The sequence below is a fragment of the Hypanus sabinus genome, chromosome 19, assembly GCF_030144855.1.
Source record: "Hypanus sabinus isolate sHypSab1 chromosome 19, sHypSab1.hap1, whole genome shotgun sequence".
NCBI lineage: Eukaryota > Metazoa > Chordata > Chondrichthyes > Myliobatiformes > Dasyatidae > Hypanus > Hypanus sabinus.
The window spans coordinates 14,644,184-14,663,118 of NC_082724.1; the positions used below are offsets into that span (position 1 = coordinate 14,644,184).

Consider the following 18,935-nt stretch of genomic DNA (forward strand, 5'->3'; position numbering starts at 1 on the left):
TATATAGGTGAGTAAATAAAGTTCCCAAACTTTCTCAGCACAGGTGATTAGGCGATATAGTCTTATGGTAGTATGGTAAGTAATCAGTTCAGTTCTGGAATTTGATTTGAGTAGAGTTGGAGAGAGAGAGAGACAGAGATAAGAGAGTTGATTTGTCTTCCAATGCCGATGCCAATCCTCCACGTCGTCCTCCTGCTCCCGAAACTTATTTAAATTCACCACTTGTGACCACAAAAAGAGGATGCCATCTTCTGTGGTGGAGTTATCACCCCAGGCCAGGGTTAAACACACCAATAGCTCTCAACCGGTCACCCCTTTGTCCACACTGTGAGCAAAATCCCACCCTTGTTGTGGGTACACAAAGCTCACCAGTGCCCTCCTTGCCTCTGGAGTCATGTGTCTCTTGTGTCTCCCCTTTGGTGTGTCTGATTTGAAAAGTTGACCGACCTTGCATATATCTCCAAGTGCTGAACACGGACTGTCCATCATATAACTCCGCCTTTCAGTTTCCAAGGCAATTCACACACTTTCTTTCTCCCTCCCTGCTGCTGAATTAGCACACAAGCTGTTCGCTCCCTCTCTCTCTCGTTTAAAGGAACAGTTCACTTTAGAATAATCCTTCAGTTCTCGTCACAGAGCTTTGAAGTTAATGTTGTCTGACATTTGTTCCTTTGAAGCAGGTTTTGTTTCTTCACTGTGTTAATAGTTCTAGACCTTTACTACCCCATGGATCCCTACCATTAACTGAGGGGCCCATGGACCGCAGGTCAGGAACCCCGATCTAGATAAACCCCTGTTCTAGCATTAATAGATCAAATCTATTGGATCGAAACAAATTTTGAAGACTTGTCTATTCAACAATTTATAGTCCCTCAGGATATCAATTCCTATGAAACTCAAGACAACAGGTGCCAATGCCAGTTGACTGTCCACAAATCAGAAAAGCCACAACTTGCTTTATATGATAGCTTCAATGCAGCAAAACCTTCTGAAGAGCTTCATAGCATGATGCACCATCGATAACTCTCTGAGACATGAGGCGAGATATAGGCTTTTATTGACTGGAAGAAAGAACAAGCAGCAATTGACCACCATACTACATCCTGGAGACTGAGAGCAGGGCTCAGGCCCCAATCGCCTTTATACCGGGGTCTGTGGGAGGAGCCACGGTCAGTGGGAGGAGCTATAGGAGCAGTCAGCGTGGGGGCGTGTCCAGACAGGTATATGTAGTTCACCACATAGCAATATGACCAATTAAACATTTAACACCAAGTAACTTAAAAAAAAGTTTGTGATGAATGTCTAGCATTTGGACACACTGGTAGCTTTTAATGAGCTGCAGAAAAGAGTATTGTTATGTAGTGAGTTTTAAGGCAGGAATTTTAGGGATCAGTCCTAGATCCCTGAAACCAAGGAATTCAGTGAAGTGAGAAGGAAGTCAATCATACATCGTGAACCAGCTGGCCACTGTATCAGGTACAAGGACGGAGCCTATCCACTTCAAGGTTGACGTGTTGCACGTTCAGTGTTGCTCGTCTGCACACCACTGTGCTAACGTGTGGATACTTGAGTTACTGTCACTCTCCTGACAGCTTGAACCAGTCTGGACATTCTCCTCTGGCCTCTCTCATTGAGAAGGCATTTTCGCCCACAGAACTGCTGCTCACTGAATGTTTTGTTTTGCACCATTCTCTGTAAACTTCAGAGAAGTGTGCATGAAAATCCCAGGAAATCAGTCATTTCTAAGATACCCAAATCACCCCATCTGGCAGTTATTACCTCTCAATCATCAGGCTCTTGAAGCAAAGGGGATAACTTCACTCAACTTCACTTGCCCCATCACTGAAATGTTCCCACAACCAATGGACTCATTTGCGAGGACTCTTCATCTCATGATATCAATATTTAGTGCTCAGTTATTTATTATTATTCTTTCTTTATTTTTGAATTTGCACCATTTATTGTCTTCTGCATTCAAGGTGGGCAATCTTTCATTGATTCTACTGTGGTTATCGTTCTATAGATTTATTGAGTATGTCCACAAGAAAATGAATCTCAGGGTTATCTAATGTACTTAGATACTTACTTTGAACTTTGATAGCACTATTGTTCTGTTCTACGTTCACCCTGGAACCTTGATGGTGACATTGTTCTTGGGAGTACATCCATACATTCCTTATACAGAGTGCTCATACCTCACTATTTCCTTGATGTTTTGCTGTCATTATTGTTCTGCTCTGTAAACCACATGCTCTACTTTCCACACATACAGTCACTGTACTCCTTCTCTCTCATGCGGCAACATCTGACCAGCAGTCACAAGTGTTTGTGGTTCTTCATGTTGCAGCATGGGCTGAGACAAAGACCAATAAATCAGATATGCTATACTTGAGGGAGTAATGCTTACTGAACGACAGTATCTGGAACAATGCTGTTTGCACTCTGTGGCCATTTTATTAGATACTTGTTAATGCAAATACCTAATCAGACAGTCATGCGGCCTCAACTCCATGCATAAAAGCATGCTGACATGGTCAAGAGGTTCAGTTGTTGGTCAGACTAAACATCAGAATGAAGAAAAGATTTAACCTAAGTGACATTGACCATGGAATAATAATCAGGAAGGAAGAAGAGGATACTGTTGATGTTGGTACAGTCAGAGCTATGCCAGATATTATTGGTAGCCTAGTGTCCACACAAACTCTGGATGACAGATTAGATCAGGACTTACTGATATTTTTCTCCAATGCTGAGGATTTTCATTCATTATGGCTTCAGATTGAGAAACTATTCATTTCATCACCCATTAACAAGCAGTTCTACAGGCTTGATGTGCAACGAGACATCAGAGAAAATGATGAATACATGGGCAAAGTAAAGACCCTAATGTCTAAACCTTTATTGATCAAGCAATACAGGTTTGCTTTGTGTGCAGACTGACTGGAGAGGGAATTCAGACAGAACGACTTAATATGATCTGACATTTATAAGAGTTTATTGAATGATCCCAGTGTGGAAATGACATAGTGGAACAGGAGGATAATTTGCTTGGAGTGCAGCTCTGGAATAAACATAATTCAAGCAATGAATGACAGTAATGTCACCATCCACTTTCTTGAATGCAGGCTAGATCAGGTGGACACATATCAATTTCAATGGGAAATTCTGGGGACGTAAGAGCCTGAATGGTGGGAAGAGGAAAATATGGATTGGGATGAAGAGCAATCCACAGACTCTGGAATTAATGGAATAGTTCTGCACCATGGACATAGGGCAACAGGACTTCGGCAAACTACAGGTTACAGTTAATGTCTGTCTACTGGAAAGGGCAATTGACTCAAGTACCAACTACATACATCACCACACGAGTAGTTTTGCAGGAGGATTCCAATGGTAGCCTGCCATGTCAGTCTGTGGGTGTGTGCAAGGGAGTTACTACAAATATTTGGGGAACTATCATGTACAGTCAATACAAGGACACAGAGAGAAAACTGCCAGTGACCTTGGCCAATTGAGTGAGGACTGGCAATTTCTGGCTTTATCTAGCATTAGCCTGGCACTCCGTTCATAGACCCAGTGTGAACATCTCTAAATAAAACAGTACAGGAGGATCCTTAGATACAAGTTTCACATCTGCTTTCCTCTGGGAGACAAGCCAGGTATTGATGATCATGGATAGTTCTTAAAGCCCTGAAGCAACTAATAGAGGGGTGGGGGTACTGCTGAAGAACCAGAACAAAGTGTGTCAAACTTTGTTGGTGTTGGCCCCCATTGCAAACCATATAACCCTACACAGAACCCCTGCATAAGAGAGCAGTACTATCCCCTGCCCACCTCCAGATTTATTACAGTTTCCAGACACTTAATACTTTGGACAGTCTGGCCCAGCCCCACTTCCACATATAGTTAACTTTTGGTTCTTTCCGCGCCTTGTGGCGCGTTGGGCGGTAACCTTGCCGTATCTTTAGCATTTTTGTCCGTTTTTTAAAGTTTTATGCTGCTGAATTGCTAGTCGATGCTCAACCCAGCACGGGTGGAAAGTGTGCGAGGAGCCGGCCTGATTCGACCCAGGACCATTTGCCTTATAGTTGACTGTGAATGTGAGGAATTCATGCCACTGACATTTCATACACATAAAAGGTTATATATCCATACCAAACTACCACATGGGGACAAGTCAGACTCAAAACTTTGTGTCAAGGATGAACAAAATGTAAAGGATCCCAAGGAGTGTTTGAAATCAAGGCCATCACTCAAAAGACCAAACCAGAACACTTAAAAATTCTGAGGAAAATAGTCATCAGATTACACAATAAGAAAGTCCATATGAAATAGATCATGTTTACACTTATGAGCCCAAAGTTGTCCAAACAGGATTTATGGCCAATGGGAATTGATAGGTGCTGATAAGTTGGTGTTTTCTCAGGATGTGAGATTCTCATCCAATGCCATCGGGCTTCCTTAGGATATTCGAGTACAACCTAAAAGGTTTTACTAAGTTTGAACAAAATACTGTGGCCTCCTCCTCATAAGTTATTGTGGGAAGGAGATGCCCACCTGTGTGAAAAAACCCTATCACAGAAAAGTGAATTAGAGATGGTAATGTTTGAGGAAGTGAGACTGAGTAACACAGGACTGAGGAGATTTGAGATTTACAATGTGAAAAGTAACAAAAGACAAGCAATGTCTTATACCAGAGGTGAATGGTAAATTAATTCAAATGGAATTGGACATTGGCTTGACTGTTTCAGTCATTCCACAAAATGAGTTTGAATGGCATTTCTAAAATACTGACCGAAGCCTGCAGATATCCAACTAAGAACTTATACTGGAGATAACTCCAGTGGGAGTGACATCTGTAAACTACAATAACCAGCAACCCATACTGGGTTTGTCTGTGGTAAAAACAGGAGGGCTAGCATTGTGAGGCTATGATTGGCTGAGACAAGTACAACATGATCGGAGATCCATCCACCATTTGCATGCCATATCCTTACAACAGAGTCAACTGAAAGTGAATTAAGAAAGGTACTGGATGATGCCACAACCGTCTCTATGCTCTACACAATGAAGCATTGCCCAAAAGATGACAAACCTCTGTGCCTCTGGACCAAGGAAGGGCCATGCTGCTCAGAGGTCTCAAGAAAGTGGTCCAACTACAATAATTTTTGTAGGCAACTTATCTGAGAAAACTTCTGAAATGTTAATTAGATACTTACTTGTGAAATGTGCTTTGGTGTTAAACTGGAAGAGAGTTCAAGGAGCTTCAGGGAAGTTGCAAAAGAACTGGTTTTAAAGAACCAGAATCAACTCTGCATGCATTAAGGTTATTGCGTGAACTTCAAATGGGACATAAAAAGCTCCTTGTAAAAGTAGATGCAAACAGCGAAGCACAGCTAGGTGAATGGAAGGCTAAAAAGAAAGAAGTCAAAGAAGATTTGAAAACATAGAATTTGTCAGATGATGCTCTGATGAGGAAATCAAGAGGAAAGATCAGATCGTAAAAGGAGAAATAGGATTAATAAGAGATACACCATTGAACTAAATGCACCTTCCTAAGATCAGGATGTACATCCTAGAAAGCAGAAAATGGAAAAGAAAGAGGAAGATGACATAAGTGCCATGGAAATGGTAGAGGATAAATGAGACCCAACTTCTTCAAAAGTTAGCAAATTCAGAGATACTCACAAGAAACCAAAAGAAAAAGGAAACAGAAAGATGAGAAGTTGAAAAGGAGAGAACAGGCAAACAGAAAGAACTTGAATGAGAAAAGACAAAGATATAAAAGATAGAAGGAACATGATAAAGAAAAAGAAAGGGATTGAGAGTGGGATAAAGAGAGAGAAAGAAGTTGGGACTGGAAGAGAAGCAAGGGTCGAAGTCAACCCAAAGACAGAAGACGAGAAAAGGAGAAAAAAGGTGTCCAGAGCTGTCAGAACCACTTCCTGCAGTTCCAGCGTCACTTCCTACACCACCATGGAGGAAGCCGAGAGTGATTCACACCCACATCTCACCTGCCAAGCAGACTGGTTCCCTTGTCAAGAAAGACATCTGACTAGAGTAAACAGTCTCCACAGCAATTCAATCTTTTAAAATCTGAATGGGGCAATTTAAAAATTTACCATGCTGTGGATGTCCATATAGTAGTTGTATTATATAGTATACTGTATATATAGTATGTATACAAATTGAGATGCATTCTATATTGAGTTTGAATTCATAGCTAAGCAGAGAGGAGTATTGTGTATTTAATATTTCAGTAATATTTGAATATTGTAAATATAGTTTGATTACACATTCTTAGTTTACATAATGCATTGCAGGTTATATGTAAAAGTATGTAAACAGCATATGTCATCACATCACCACGTGTTACATGCGCGCCTTGCTTAAAGTAATTAAGACTCGTATCTCTTGGCTCCCTTGTTTTCCTTTCAATTAGCTTTTATGTTTTGGAGTTACAAAACACAATGGCCTGCATGTTTTCCCTATGTAAAAAGGGAAGCAGTGTAGTAGTTACATAAAAATTCTTTTTAAGAACTGAGTGCTATGTGATACAAACTTAGTATGCTGTTGTCTAGTTGAGTTGCTGTACTCAATAAAATGTGTTCCATTTACAGCTCCACCTCATCTCCTCTGCTTGTAAAATCAAAGAGGATCTCAATAACATTAAGCTTTTCTGATTTTTCTCACTGCAATTCCTATTCAATATGCCAGATTCTGATGAGATAAGGCATCACTCAAGCCACACACTCACATCCACTGAGGAGCAGATACTAAAGTCAATGACATGTAGAAACTTGCAACCAGAGAAGTATAATTTTCTTAATACAGACAAGTCCCTGAGGCGACATGCATCATACAAAATGCTAATTCAATACCCTTTCAGAAAACAGAACACAGAGAATCTCCTATCCTGCAAGATTAGTGGTATACTTGCAATTCCTTTTTTATAAAAAACCGACCAGCACAAAATGAAATGTGATTTTGAGCAGAAACAAACAAACAAAATTATCAGGTCAAAGGCCTAAAAGACAGAAGGTGAAAGGTCAAAGATTCATGGGTGAACATACTCATCCACTACAACAGCACAGAATAATCAAACATTTCAATGTTTTAGAAGGAAAGACATTTGGGATAAAGAAAAGATGCCTTATCTGAGAAAGGATGCACTGGCATTTGAGATGATCCAGAAGAGGTTCATGAAAATGATCCACGAATGAAAGGGTTAAATGTCTGAGGAGCACTAAATGGCTCATTGGCGTTTAGAAGAATGGGGGATCTTGTTGAAACCTATTGTAGACTTAGATAGAATGGACATGGAGAGGATGTTTCCTATAGTGGGGGAGCCAAAGACCAGAGGGAGCAGCCACAGAATAGAAGAACGTCCGTTTAGAACAGAGATGAGAAAGAGTTTCTTTAGCCAGAGGCTAAATCTGTGGTGGATCTGTGGAATTCATTGCCACAGACAGCTGTGGAGCCAGGTCTTTGGGTATATTTGGATAGGTTCTGGATTAGTAGGGGCATCAAGGATAACCAATCGGCCATGTTGGAATGGTGGAGCAGATTCAACGGGCCAAACGGCCCCGTGTCTAATGGCCTGGGACACGGGTACAAAGTGCGTATAGATTCCGCCGGTGAGTCAATAGTGCTTGTACCAGAATAAAGTTCACCGTTGTTAATCACACCTATCATTTAAGAACTTACGCAGCTGTTTAAAATGTTACTCCACACACACACACATATACCACGTTCATTACCCAGGTCAACCAATTACACGGAGTCACTACAAAGTGCCGTTTATGTTTCCAGCAAAGTAACTCCCTCCCGTCAAGGCTGAAGTCAACGGTCAATAGATCCTCGTTCACGTGCTCATCCCGCCACCGGGCAGGAAGCATAACATTATAAACTATTCGACTGCATGCGCCATCACAATTAATCCAATAACCCTCACGCAGAAGACTCCGGGGCAAGTACTCCTCCTCGCCCCGAAAGCCCAGCCACCACTCACAACGCTCAGCGAGAAGAGTCGAGCCTGACCCTTTGGGGAGGGAGGTGGAAATGGGAGTTGCTGAACTATGGAATAATCTACATTTTCTTTAAAATGCAGCCTGGATTCACTAAACCACGGAGAAATGATGCGGTTGGGCACTGAGTACTCATCTCAAATACTGAACTGAAACATAACAAAGTGGTCTCGAAAACTCTTTAGGTCAACGTGAAACATTAATTACAATGTTTTAAAAAAAAACTCACCGAGGGGTACAAAGATCACGAAGCACCCCAAAACGCTGGTAATCGACAAGCGTATTGACGCCATTGGGTTACAGCGATAATGTAACTTTTTCAGTTTATTTTCACAGGAGGTGTGCACAAACACAGGCGGGGGGTGAGCAAGTCACTGGCGGGCGGATGCTACTGTCTGCCGGCAAACACGACCCGCTTGGAACTCCGGATCTCCAGACACCAGAAGCGTCGACAAGCCAACCTGCACCCAGAAGGCGAAAGCGTGCCGCTGTGACTCACCCTCGAAGGGGAGAAGTTCTCAAACATCACAACAAACCGGACAGTGCCTCCCAGAGATGAAACATGAAAATGACAACGTTTGATGAAAAATGGGCACTTAAAAATGTACAAATACTCCAAACTGGTTCACATCACTATTTCCCACCTGGGTATGTACATCTATCTACCTATCTGCCCCTCTCTCTATCCCTGCCTCCCTCTCCTCTCTCCCTTCTCCACCCACTCTCTCACACCACACTCATCTAATTCCCTTAAGAGCTTACAGTGAGCAGAGCAATAAAAAAACATAACTGAAATTAGTTCAGACAGCCACTGTTCTCACAATTTAATGGCAGGGTTTCACGTGGAACTGAACATGTGGAGATGATGACTGCCAATAGGCAATATTTGCAAGCAGTAACCCGATGCCGTGTACTTCGTCACCAGCTACCTACCTTCTTTAAGTAACCAGCACAAATGTTTTCAGGCTCAAGTTTATTTGTCATGCAACCACACATGAATACAGCCAAATGAAACAGAGTTAATGGGGGGGGGGGGCAAGGTGCAAAACAGAGAACCAATGGCCACACATAGCACAAAGCACAGATGGCACATATAAGATAAAATATACTTACACACTAAATATATTCCAAGTCCCTGAGTGCACAAATGGTTGCAGCAGTCTATTGTTGACAGTCCACTATCTTTTGGAACTGCTACAAACATTTTTCTGTTTAAGTGAATGTAAATGTTACAAAACTTTAACTATGAAAAGCATTCTTTCCATTTGGTTATATCTTTTATTTTATCATTGTTTAAGGAGATATCTAAGGGAAAGTGAAAAGGGGTTACAATATATTTAATATGAACCACATGCAGTTTTAAATATATATACAACACACACACAGAAAATGCCGGTGGAACACAGCAGGCCAGACAGCATCTATAAGGAGAAGCGCTGTCGATGTTTCGGGCCGAGATCCTTCGTCAGGACTAACTGAAAGGAAAGATAGTAAGGGATTTGAAAGTAGTGGGGGGAGGGGGGAAATGCAAAATGATAGAAGACCGGAGGGGGTGGGATGAAGCTAAGATCTGGAAAGGTGATTGGCGAAATATATATAGTTGTTTTTGATCCCTTGGGAAGGCAGGAATGAGACAAAGCAATTAATAATGACGTGGGTAAGGAATTACCATTGAGTGTGATTGGTACTGAACTGAATGGTGATTAAATTATATATTATTGTTAATAGTTTGGATGAAATTGCTTGCAATGGAATGTAATCACTGTTAGCATATCCACTGTGCTTCAAAAGCTGCACAGAAAAAGAATGTTTATATCAATACTGTATCTGAAGTTCAATCAGAAAAGTCCTCCTTCCCCTGGCAAGAATATATATATTAGATTAATTGAGAAATGAATTGCATCAGAACTTTGGTCCAAATTCGTACAGGTGCAAAGTTCAAAAAAATGTGCTGTTGCTTTCTTTCTGCAAAGTTTTATTTTCTTGCATTTAATACTGAATTATGGAAACTCATAAGTTTAACAATTTCTCGTCTCATTCTTTTGTAGGCAAAATTGGATATTTGGTCTCCTGTTGGGGATTAAGGAAATCTCTACCAATATTCAAAACAACAACGTTCAGCATTAACAACACATACAAAATGCGGGAGGAATTCAGCAAGTCAGGCAGCATCTACGGAGGAGAATAAACAGTCAATGTTTCGGACTGAGACCCTTCGCCAGGACCGGAGATGCCAGAAAGTGACAGGTGAAACCGGGCATGAGGGAAAGTGGTGAGGGCAGATGCAGTAAGAAGCTGGGAGGTGATAGATGGAAGTGTTAATGAGCTGAATAAGAAGGAATCTAATGGGAGAGGACAGTGAACCATTGAGGAAAGGGAAGGAGGAGGGGAACCAGGGAAGTGATGGGTGGGTGAGGAGAAGAGAAGGGTTGAAGGAGATCCAGATAGGGGAATGAAAAAAGAGAGGGGGGGCATTTACTAGGTTAGAGAAATTGATGTTCATTCCACCTGGCCAGAGGCTACTGTTATATTATTTGCTTGTAAAGCTCTTCAAAGTAACCCATTGGGCTAACATATGCCATTTCTTGGCAAACATTTCCTGCCAAAATTTATGTTTAAGAAATAATGAAGTAATTTTATAGGTGTTAATAATAATGCTTCTTAAGGTTATTGTAACTGGGAGTGGGAATGGGGGACAAGCTTCCACTACCTATTAAATGGTCCTAATGGCGTGTGACTCAAATAGCCTCTGACAACCAAGTCCAGCTCCCGGCCTTCATATGTGGCTTAGCTACTAAGCCTGGCAGAACTGCTTCTACAGACAAGGGGCAAAGACGGGCTACTGGTGCCTTAAAACCAGTCACTTCGGGCAGATGGGGCTCGTCAGCCGTGGCTGGCAGCTCATCTAGGAGAAGGGAAACTCCGATCTCAAGCCTCTGCTGCCTTGCGGCTATACCCACTCATGGGGAAGGTTTTGGGAGTAAACCCTGATGGAAAAGTCCAGAGCTGGAGTCCCTAAGGCGGTCCTACCTTGAGTGAGTTCACTTGTGATGCCGCTGATGCCAAACTGTATCGGTTTCTGTTGTTCCTTTGAGTTCATCAGATGCTTAGAGAGGGGTTGCTTGCTACAGGGGCAGCAGCTTGTTCTCCATATTGTACTGCCCTGACTTGCATATCCAGAGAGCTAAGATGCAACATCCATGGTCAACTCTGACTGATGGAGGCCTCATCATCATCAGTAACACACATTGAAGATAATGCCCAGTACTCACGGTTTATTACCATCCAATTATTTTATAATGTGTATATTTATCTAAGTACCCAACCAAGGCTTTTGACTTTATTATATTTAAGTATACAGTCATAAATCTTGTTTATTATCTCTAAATATTAATGATTTAATGTGCTAACAAACTTCTACAGGAGATAACCTGATTGGTTGCATTATGGTCTGATATGGCAGTTTGAATGTGCATGACTGTAAGAAGCTGCAGGAGTTGTATCTCACCCTTCCCCCATCTATTGGTAGTATTTGCTGGAGGTGCTGCCTCAAGGAGACAACGTCCCTCATAAGAGATTCCCACCATCTGGGCCATGCCATCTTTTAGAAGCTACCATCACGCAGGAGGTACAGAAGCCTGACACCCAAGTTCAAGAACAGTTGTTTCCCTTCTACCATTTGGTTCTTGAACCAACCGATAAAACCCCAATCACCACAGTTTAACAGCACCACCAGCCACTTGACAACTTTGCAGTAAAATGGACTTTTTTTTTGTTCAATTGTAATTTAAAAAACATATAATTGAAGGTGGCACCAGCGAATAATGCCACCAAAGGCCTTCAGATAACGAACACTGAGCTGAACTGTATTGAAATATATTTTGTGATTTTTGTGTTTTATATTCTGGGTTTTCCTTGTTCTTGTTACCATTTGCACAATTTTGATTTTGCACCTGGGAGGAGGGAAGTGGGTTTGATGTTTCTCTTTGGACAGTTTGGTTCCATTGTTCTTCGTTTTGTACCTGCCTGTGGGGAAGATGAATCTTGGGGTTGTATATGACATACATACTTAGATAATAAATGTACTTTGAATCTTTGAATTAATTTAAGTTTATCTTGTGAATGCTGCTCAGATGATGCTATGGGTAACTTTTTTGTTCCACCTGTGCATAGACGTATTTGTGACAATGAACTCAACTTTAACTCGGTGTCCCCAGCCCTAAGTGGCCCTCAGCAGATTTCAAATTTCCTGATTCATCCAAAGCTTCTGCTTGGGGAAGACTCTAAATGCTTATGACGGTACACACTTGTCCATGCGAATCCTTATGAAGTTGGTGATGACTGTGACAAATCCATTTAAGTCCCCTGACAAATCCTTGAATATTGTGAACATTTACAAGTGGTAGTGTAATGGTTAGCCCAATGCTTTATAGTACCAGTGACTCAACTGTCTGTAAGGAGTTTGTACATTCTCTGCATGACCATATGGGTTTCCTCTGGGTGCTCCAGTTTCCTCCCACGGTCCAAAGATGTACAGGTTGCTAGGTTAATTGGTCACTGTAAATTGTTCTGTGATTAGGCTAGGATTAAATTGGGGATTGCTGGTGGCATGGCTCAAAGGGGCAGAAGAACCTATTCTGTGCTGGATCTCAATAATTAAATAAATAAATTGGGGGAATTAATAAAGGAAGCAGAGAATGGTGTGAAAAGCAACAAAAGTTTTAGATTAGAGGAGGCAAAAAAGCCATTCTGTTTCTTGAACAAGAGACCTAAATCAAGTCCTCTTTGCAAGTTAAAAGAAAGATCAGTCATAATCCAAGGAAGCTGTGTGGAGCGAGACATGATGGAAATATGTCATTGTCTATTGATAGCTAATAGAATCTCATCTTCACTTTATTCAAGCATTTTTCAGCAATCGGATATTGCTGGCAAATCCAGTATTTAATCTTTCTCCGTGATTGGCCTTAAGGTGATGGTAAGATTTCACCCACAATGTTGTTGGAGAAGGAGTTCCAGACACTAGACACGATGATGAATGGCAAGGTATTTCCAGGTCAGAATGGTGTATGAATGCCCTGATGATGTTCCCATGTGTCTTCTGCTTTTGTCATGTCCAGTGGTGGTATAGGGGACTCAGGAGGTGCTGTTGAAGCAACTTGGGTAAGAACTCCATTGTTAATTATTAACCAGATGACTGACAGACCAGCACGAGTCTGATTATAGAACCATATGGTGTGGAAATGAACCATCCATGCCAATCAGTGGGCACCTTTTGGTATTAACCCTATTTGTCAGCACATTATCCACAGAATCAAAGTCATCTGGACACTACTTGAATGCTGTCAGTGACCCAGCTTCAACTACTCCCTCCAGCAGTGCATTTCAGGTACTTGCCACTCTCAGAGTGAAGTAAATCACTCTTACATCCCCTCTAAATCTCTGCCCCCTTGTGATCTTTAGTTGTTTTCTACATCTGGTATGCAGAAAAGTTTTCCTACCAGGCCTATCCCTGCCCAAGCACAACTTTATACCTAAATGATCTCCCTCCTGTGCTTCAGGATGGGAAGACCTGGCTTCTCCTGTCTCTCCCCATAATGCAACTGCTCCATCTTGGGCAACATCCTGGTGAATCTGCACTGCACCATCCCATCCTTCCTGATGAAGGGTCTCTGCCCGAAACATTAGCTGTACATATTCCCCCATTGCCGCTACCAGATCAACTGAGTTCCTACTATGTGGTGTTTCCCACTCTTTGCTGAACACACAAAACTCCAGCTGAGGTCTGGCCAAGGTTTATTGTGTTAGAACATAACCTGTCTACTTCTCTATCTAGTGCCCCAACTACTGAACACCAATTTCCCTTGTGCCTTCCTAACCATGCTATCTATTTGTGTTGCCACCTTCAAAGTTCTATGGGCCTGTACTCTGAGTTGCCACGGTATTCTCCAAGTCTTTGCAATCCATTGTGTTTATTGAAGCCTCATTACAACTCCCACAATGCACGACCTTGCATTTGTCTGAATTAAATGCCATCTGCCATCTTTCAGCCCATCTCACTAAAACTGCAATAATTATCGGTAGCTTAAGACTCCCACATTACCATAAACTACACCAATGTTTAAATCATCTATTAATTTGCTGATTGTGTCTCCTCATCTCTTGCTCACGTATCACGAACTGTATGCTAATGATAAAAAATAGATCTCTACCATCACCCTCTGTCTCCTTACTGCAGGGCCAATTGTGGCTCAAGTTTGCCAACTTGCCCTGGATCCCATGGGCTCTAACCCTCTGAGCTAGCCTTCCTTGTGACACCTTATCAAAGATGAGTGTATTTAATATTTCAGTAGTCTTGTATATATGTTGTTTGAAGCATTCTTGTCCATTTAAATAATTAATTGCAGGTTATATGTAAAAATACATGAATTACATATGTCGTCATGCTACCATGTGCTATATGAGCACCTCACTTAAAGTAAACATGAAGTTAGATCCACACTCCTGGATTCCCATGTCTTCCTTTGAATTAGTCTAATGTTTTAGAGTTATAAAACATAATAAAAGGTTTCGCCAAAGAATGGCAGCAGATTTCAACTCCAAAGTCTGGAATGCCCCAAGCTGTAATAGCATCACTCTATGATTTACTGCCCTGCCCACATCAATACACTATTACCTCTTCAAAGAATGCAATCTAATCGATCAGACAGGACCTGCCCTTGGCAAAACCCTGTTGGCTATCTCTGATTAGTCCCTATCTTTACAAAGATCATAGATCTTCCCTGTTGCTGTTGGGCTCACACGTCTATAGTTGCCAAGGTTTTCCCTGCTGCCTGCTGTGAAGAAGGGAAATGTTTGCTGTCCTCCAGTCACCTTGTGTCAAGGAAATGCTGAATAATTTCAGCACGAGCCACAGCAATCTCCCCCTTTGCCTCCCGCAGCCCTAGGATGTATATCACATCCATACAACTGATTTCATGAGAATGACTGTAAGATACAGGAGCAGAATTAGGCATTTGGCTCATTGAGTCTGCCTGCCATTTCTTCATGCCTGTTGCATTTTCCCCTCTCAGCCCCAATCTCCTGCCTTTGCCCTGTATCCCTTCATGCCCTGACTAATCAAGAATCTATCAACCTCTGCCTTAAATATACCCAATGATTTGGCTTCCAGAACCGCCTGTGGCATCGAATTCCATGGATTCCCCACTCTCTGGCTAAAGAAATACCTCCTCACCTCCATTCTAAAAGTACGTCCCTCCATTCTGAGGCTGTGTCCTCTGGTGTTACTCTCCCATCATGGGAAACATCCCACCCACGTACACTCTATTGAAGCCTTTCAGAATGAGTAGGAAAACTCTAGGAATCAATCAGTTTTGCTTTCAATTGACATTTAATTCTATTTTTATTGAAGAATTGCACATGCTTAAGTGGTTTGATTCCGTGTTAGCTGAATTCTGAAGTACTTTACTCTTCTACAGATGTGATTCTGTTTTATTTGGACTGGTAGCTAAGTATTTAAATTAAAAACAACAAAAACATTTTTAAAAAGCCATATGCACAGCTTCAAGCCTGTATTGTTGCAAATGCTATTGACCTTTCATAAATTGGTAACTTGAAGTAGTCCAAGCTATGACTGTGCAGTTTTGTATTCATGACCTAATGAGAGTCATATTACTAAATGAGTATACCAGCCAGAACTTTCTAAAACAGAGAATATCCTATGAGCTATAATTGGAGCATGGTGAACATGCTTTTGTTATTCAACAGAAAAAGAGATTTCATAGAGCAGTGGTTAGTATTTCCCACCTGCAGCTCATAAGGCCAGAAAGAGGAAGTGAGGTGGAAGAGAAAGCCTTTATGTGAAATGGAGACGCTAAGGCCTTCTACTTAAGTTCATTCTGAAGTAAAGAATCTTTTGGTTGTTTAGATGTGGATGGTGGTCAGATGTGCTGCTCCAATCTTGAAATAAAATGTGGATTTTATAGGACACGGATTTCCATAAGATTAAAATTCCAGTAGATCGGATTTTCATTACATGGATATCAATACTGGTAAAAGCTTTCCTTGGGCCTCAAAGGACAAAACTTGACAATGAAAGTAGTTTAAATGTTGAAGCTTTGAGAATGAAAATCCTTTGATGGATACAGTAATTCTATTGTGTGATCAGTTGGGGGAATGATTTAACTGCTGACTAAATTTCTTTATTCTTAACTCTGCACATTGGGTGTTTGATGGTCTTTGTTTTGCATTGTTTGGATTTCTTTGTTTTGTGGCTGCCTCGAAGGAGATGAATCTCAAGGTTGTATAATGTATACATACTTTGATAATAAATGTACTTTTTGAGTAGTTAATGAACAGTTTACTTCTTGTGTTGTATTTAAATATTGAATAAGCTGCTGAAGGAAATAGAGGTGGACAGGACTTTGAATAAAAAAAACATTTAGAAGGATATGGTCCAAACACACAGAAAGTGGTATTAACTCAGATAGATTACTTAGTCAGTACAATTGAATAGGTCCTATATCTTATAAGTTGTTTTCAGTATTGACAAACATAATTTTAACAGCCAGGATAAATTAGGACCATTTGTTCAAAGTGGCAGGCTTAAGGGAGTGTCTAAAGCAAGGAAGTGTATTTAGAGACGAGGTAGAAAACTTGTTAAGGCTTTGTTTGCTGAAGCAAGGAAGACACTGATGGTCATAGAGCATGACAGCACAGAAACAGGTTCTTCGGCCCATCTAGTCTATACCAGCCTGGTTTTATGCCTAGCCCCATTCAGCTCCACACAGACCATACTTCTCTCACCCACCTCCCTCTCCAAACTTTACTTAATGCTGCAATGGAATTCGCATCTACCAGATCTGCCGTCAGCTTCATCTACAATTGCACCACCTCCTGGGTGAAGGAGTTCTGCCTCAGATTCCTCATAAATGTTTCACTTCACCCTATAAGCCTGTGGTCTCTAATTCTAGTCTCACACAACCTGATAGAGTGAAAAGTCTGCATGCATTCACCCAATCAATATCCCTCATAATTTTGTATAGCTCTTTAAGGTCTCCCCTCACTATCCTGTGCTCCAGGGAATAAAGTCCTAACCCATTTAACCTATTCCTATAACTCAGATTCTCAAATTCCAGCAACATCCTTGTAAATTTTCTCTGAACTCTTTCAAGTTTATTGATATCCTTCCTGTATGTAGGTGACCAGAACAGCATACAATGTTCCAAATTCAGTCTCACCAATATCTTATACAACTTCAACATAGTATCTCAACTCCTGTAGTCAGTGTCCTGATTTATAAAGGCCAATGTGCCAAAGCTCTCTTTACAATCCTATCTGTGATTCCACTTTAAAGGAATTATTGATCTGCATTCCCAGAACCCTTTGATTTACCATTCACTGTGCAAGCCTTACCCTGGTTTGTCCTCCCAAAGTGCAACACCTCAAATGTGTCTGCATTAAATTACAGTACATCTGATACTTTTCCCAGCTGGTCCTGAACAGTCTGCAAGTTTTGATGGCCTTCCTCGCTGTCTGCTATGCCCCTGTTCTTGGTGTCATCTGCAAATTTGCTGAATCAGTTTAGCTCATTATCATTGATATAGATGACAAACGACAACAGATCCAGCACCAATCCGTGCGGCATACCACTAGTCAAGGGCCTCCAGTCAAGGAAGGATCCATCTACTGCCACTCTCTAGCTTCTCCTGCTAAGGCAATGTTGAATCCAATTGACTACTTCCTCCTAATTACTGATTGACTTTACCTTCTGGACCAGTCTCTCATGTGGGACTTTGTCAATGGCCTTGCTAAAATCAATATGGACGATGTTCATTGCCTCCTCTTCATCCAACTTTTAAAGGTAGCCTCCTTGAAAAACACATAAGATTAGTTAGACAGGACCTGCCACACACAAGGCCATGTTGACTATCCGTAGTCAGGCTCTGACTATCCAAATACTTGTATAACCTGTCCCTTAGAATATATTCCAATATTTTACCATGATTGACAATAGGTTCACCAGCCTATAAAAGACAAAGATGGTTCAGACTTGCTTATCCTTCACCTTATTTTCAGCTACCAATGTAGTTCAAAACTTCACCCAAAGCTTGGTGGCATTGAATTTGCCTAATCCCATTAGTAGTTTGATCACTTGAGTCGAGTATGATGTTTCCCCAAGGTATTATTTCCTTAATAGAGAATGCATATATGTAACTTTGTTTAGCTTGGGAGGCTGATGCATAGGAAGCCACCACATGTCCTTGACCGATCAGGGTCAAGGTCCAGTGGCATGGAATGCAGGATGACTGGGGAACATTAAAGACAAAAGATATTGGTTAGAAACAAGGTTAAATAAATAGGGTTTGAGTTGGCATTTAAAATTGTCAACTGCATCTACATCCCTTATAGGAATCCCTTACTTGAATTCCACAGTTTAGGAGCGTAGTTCAAAAAGCTGACCTATCAATTATCTTTTGAATGAGATTGTTTAATTGTTTGGAGAATCATTAAAAGGGATGAAGGAATATATATTTTTTTTGATAAAGGGTGATTTTTAGAACACCACACAACATTGACTCACATGGGAATCTGGAAAGCAGGTCAGTTGGTCAACAGTTAACTCAGCATAAGGATGAAGAGTGGAAGATAATCATAGAGGGTAGAAGAAAATTGGAAAAAGATACAAATTCATTAATAAGGCAAGGGACAATCTGCATTAGAAGAATATCAGCCGAGTATGGAGATAAAATGAGGCTGGATATACATGGTACTCATAACATCACCTGATTTCTTTGCAACTGTTATAAATTTTGATGGAAGAGAACTTAAGGTGCGTGTTGTAGGCATGGTGGTTTCGTTGGAATGATCTAGGTTTGACCATTGCCATCTTTAATTGATTAATCTGCAATA

General features: G+C 41.1%; 1 protein-coding gene and 1 long non-coding RNA gene across 2 annotated transcripts in view; one reads left to right on the forward strand and one right to left on the reverse strand.

The window, feature by feature from the left end:
* LOC132377744 (protein shisa-5-like) overlaps positions 1–8,479 on the reverse strand; it is a 106,500-nt gene extending 98,021 nt beyond the window's left edge. Inside the window, exon 1 of the mRNA XM_059944056.1 lies at positions 8,257–8,479. Within this exon, the coding sequence (XP_059800039.1) occupies positions 8,257–8,320 (64 nt within the window). The 5' untranslated portion in view covers positions 8,321–8,479. The remainder of the gene's footprint in view (positions 1–8,256) is intronic.
* Positions 8,480–8,541: 62 nt separating this feature from the next.
* Positions 8,542–16,292, forward strand: LOC132377745 (uncharacterized). Its single transcript, XR_009506756.1, has 3 exons — positions 8,542–8,675; positions 10,076–10,274; positions 11,557–16,292. It is a non-coding gene; the product is annotated as an uncharacterized LOC132377745 (long non-coding RNA).
* Positions 16,293–18,935: the final 2,643 nt, after the last annotated feature.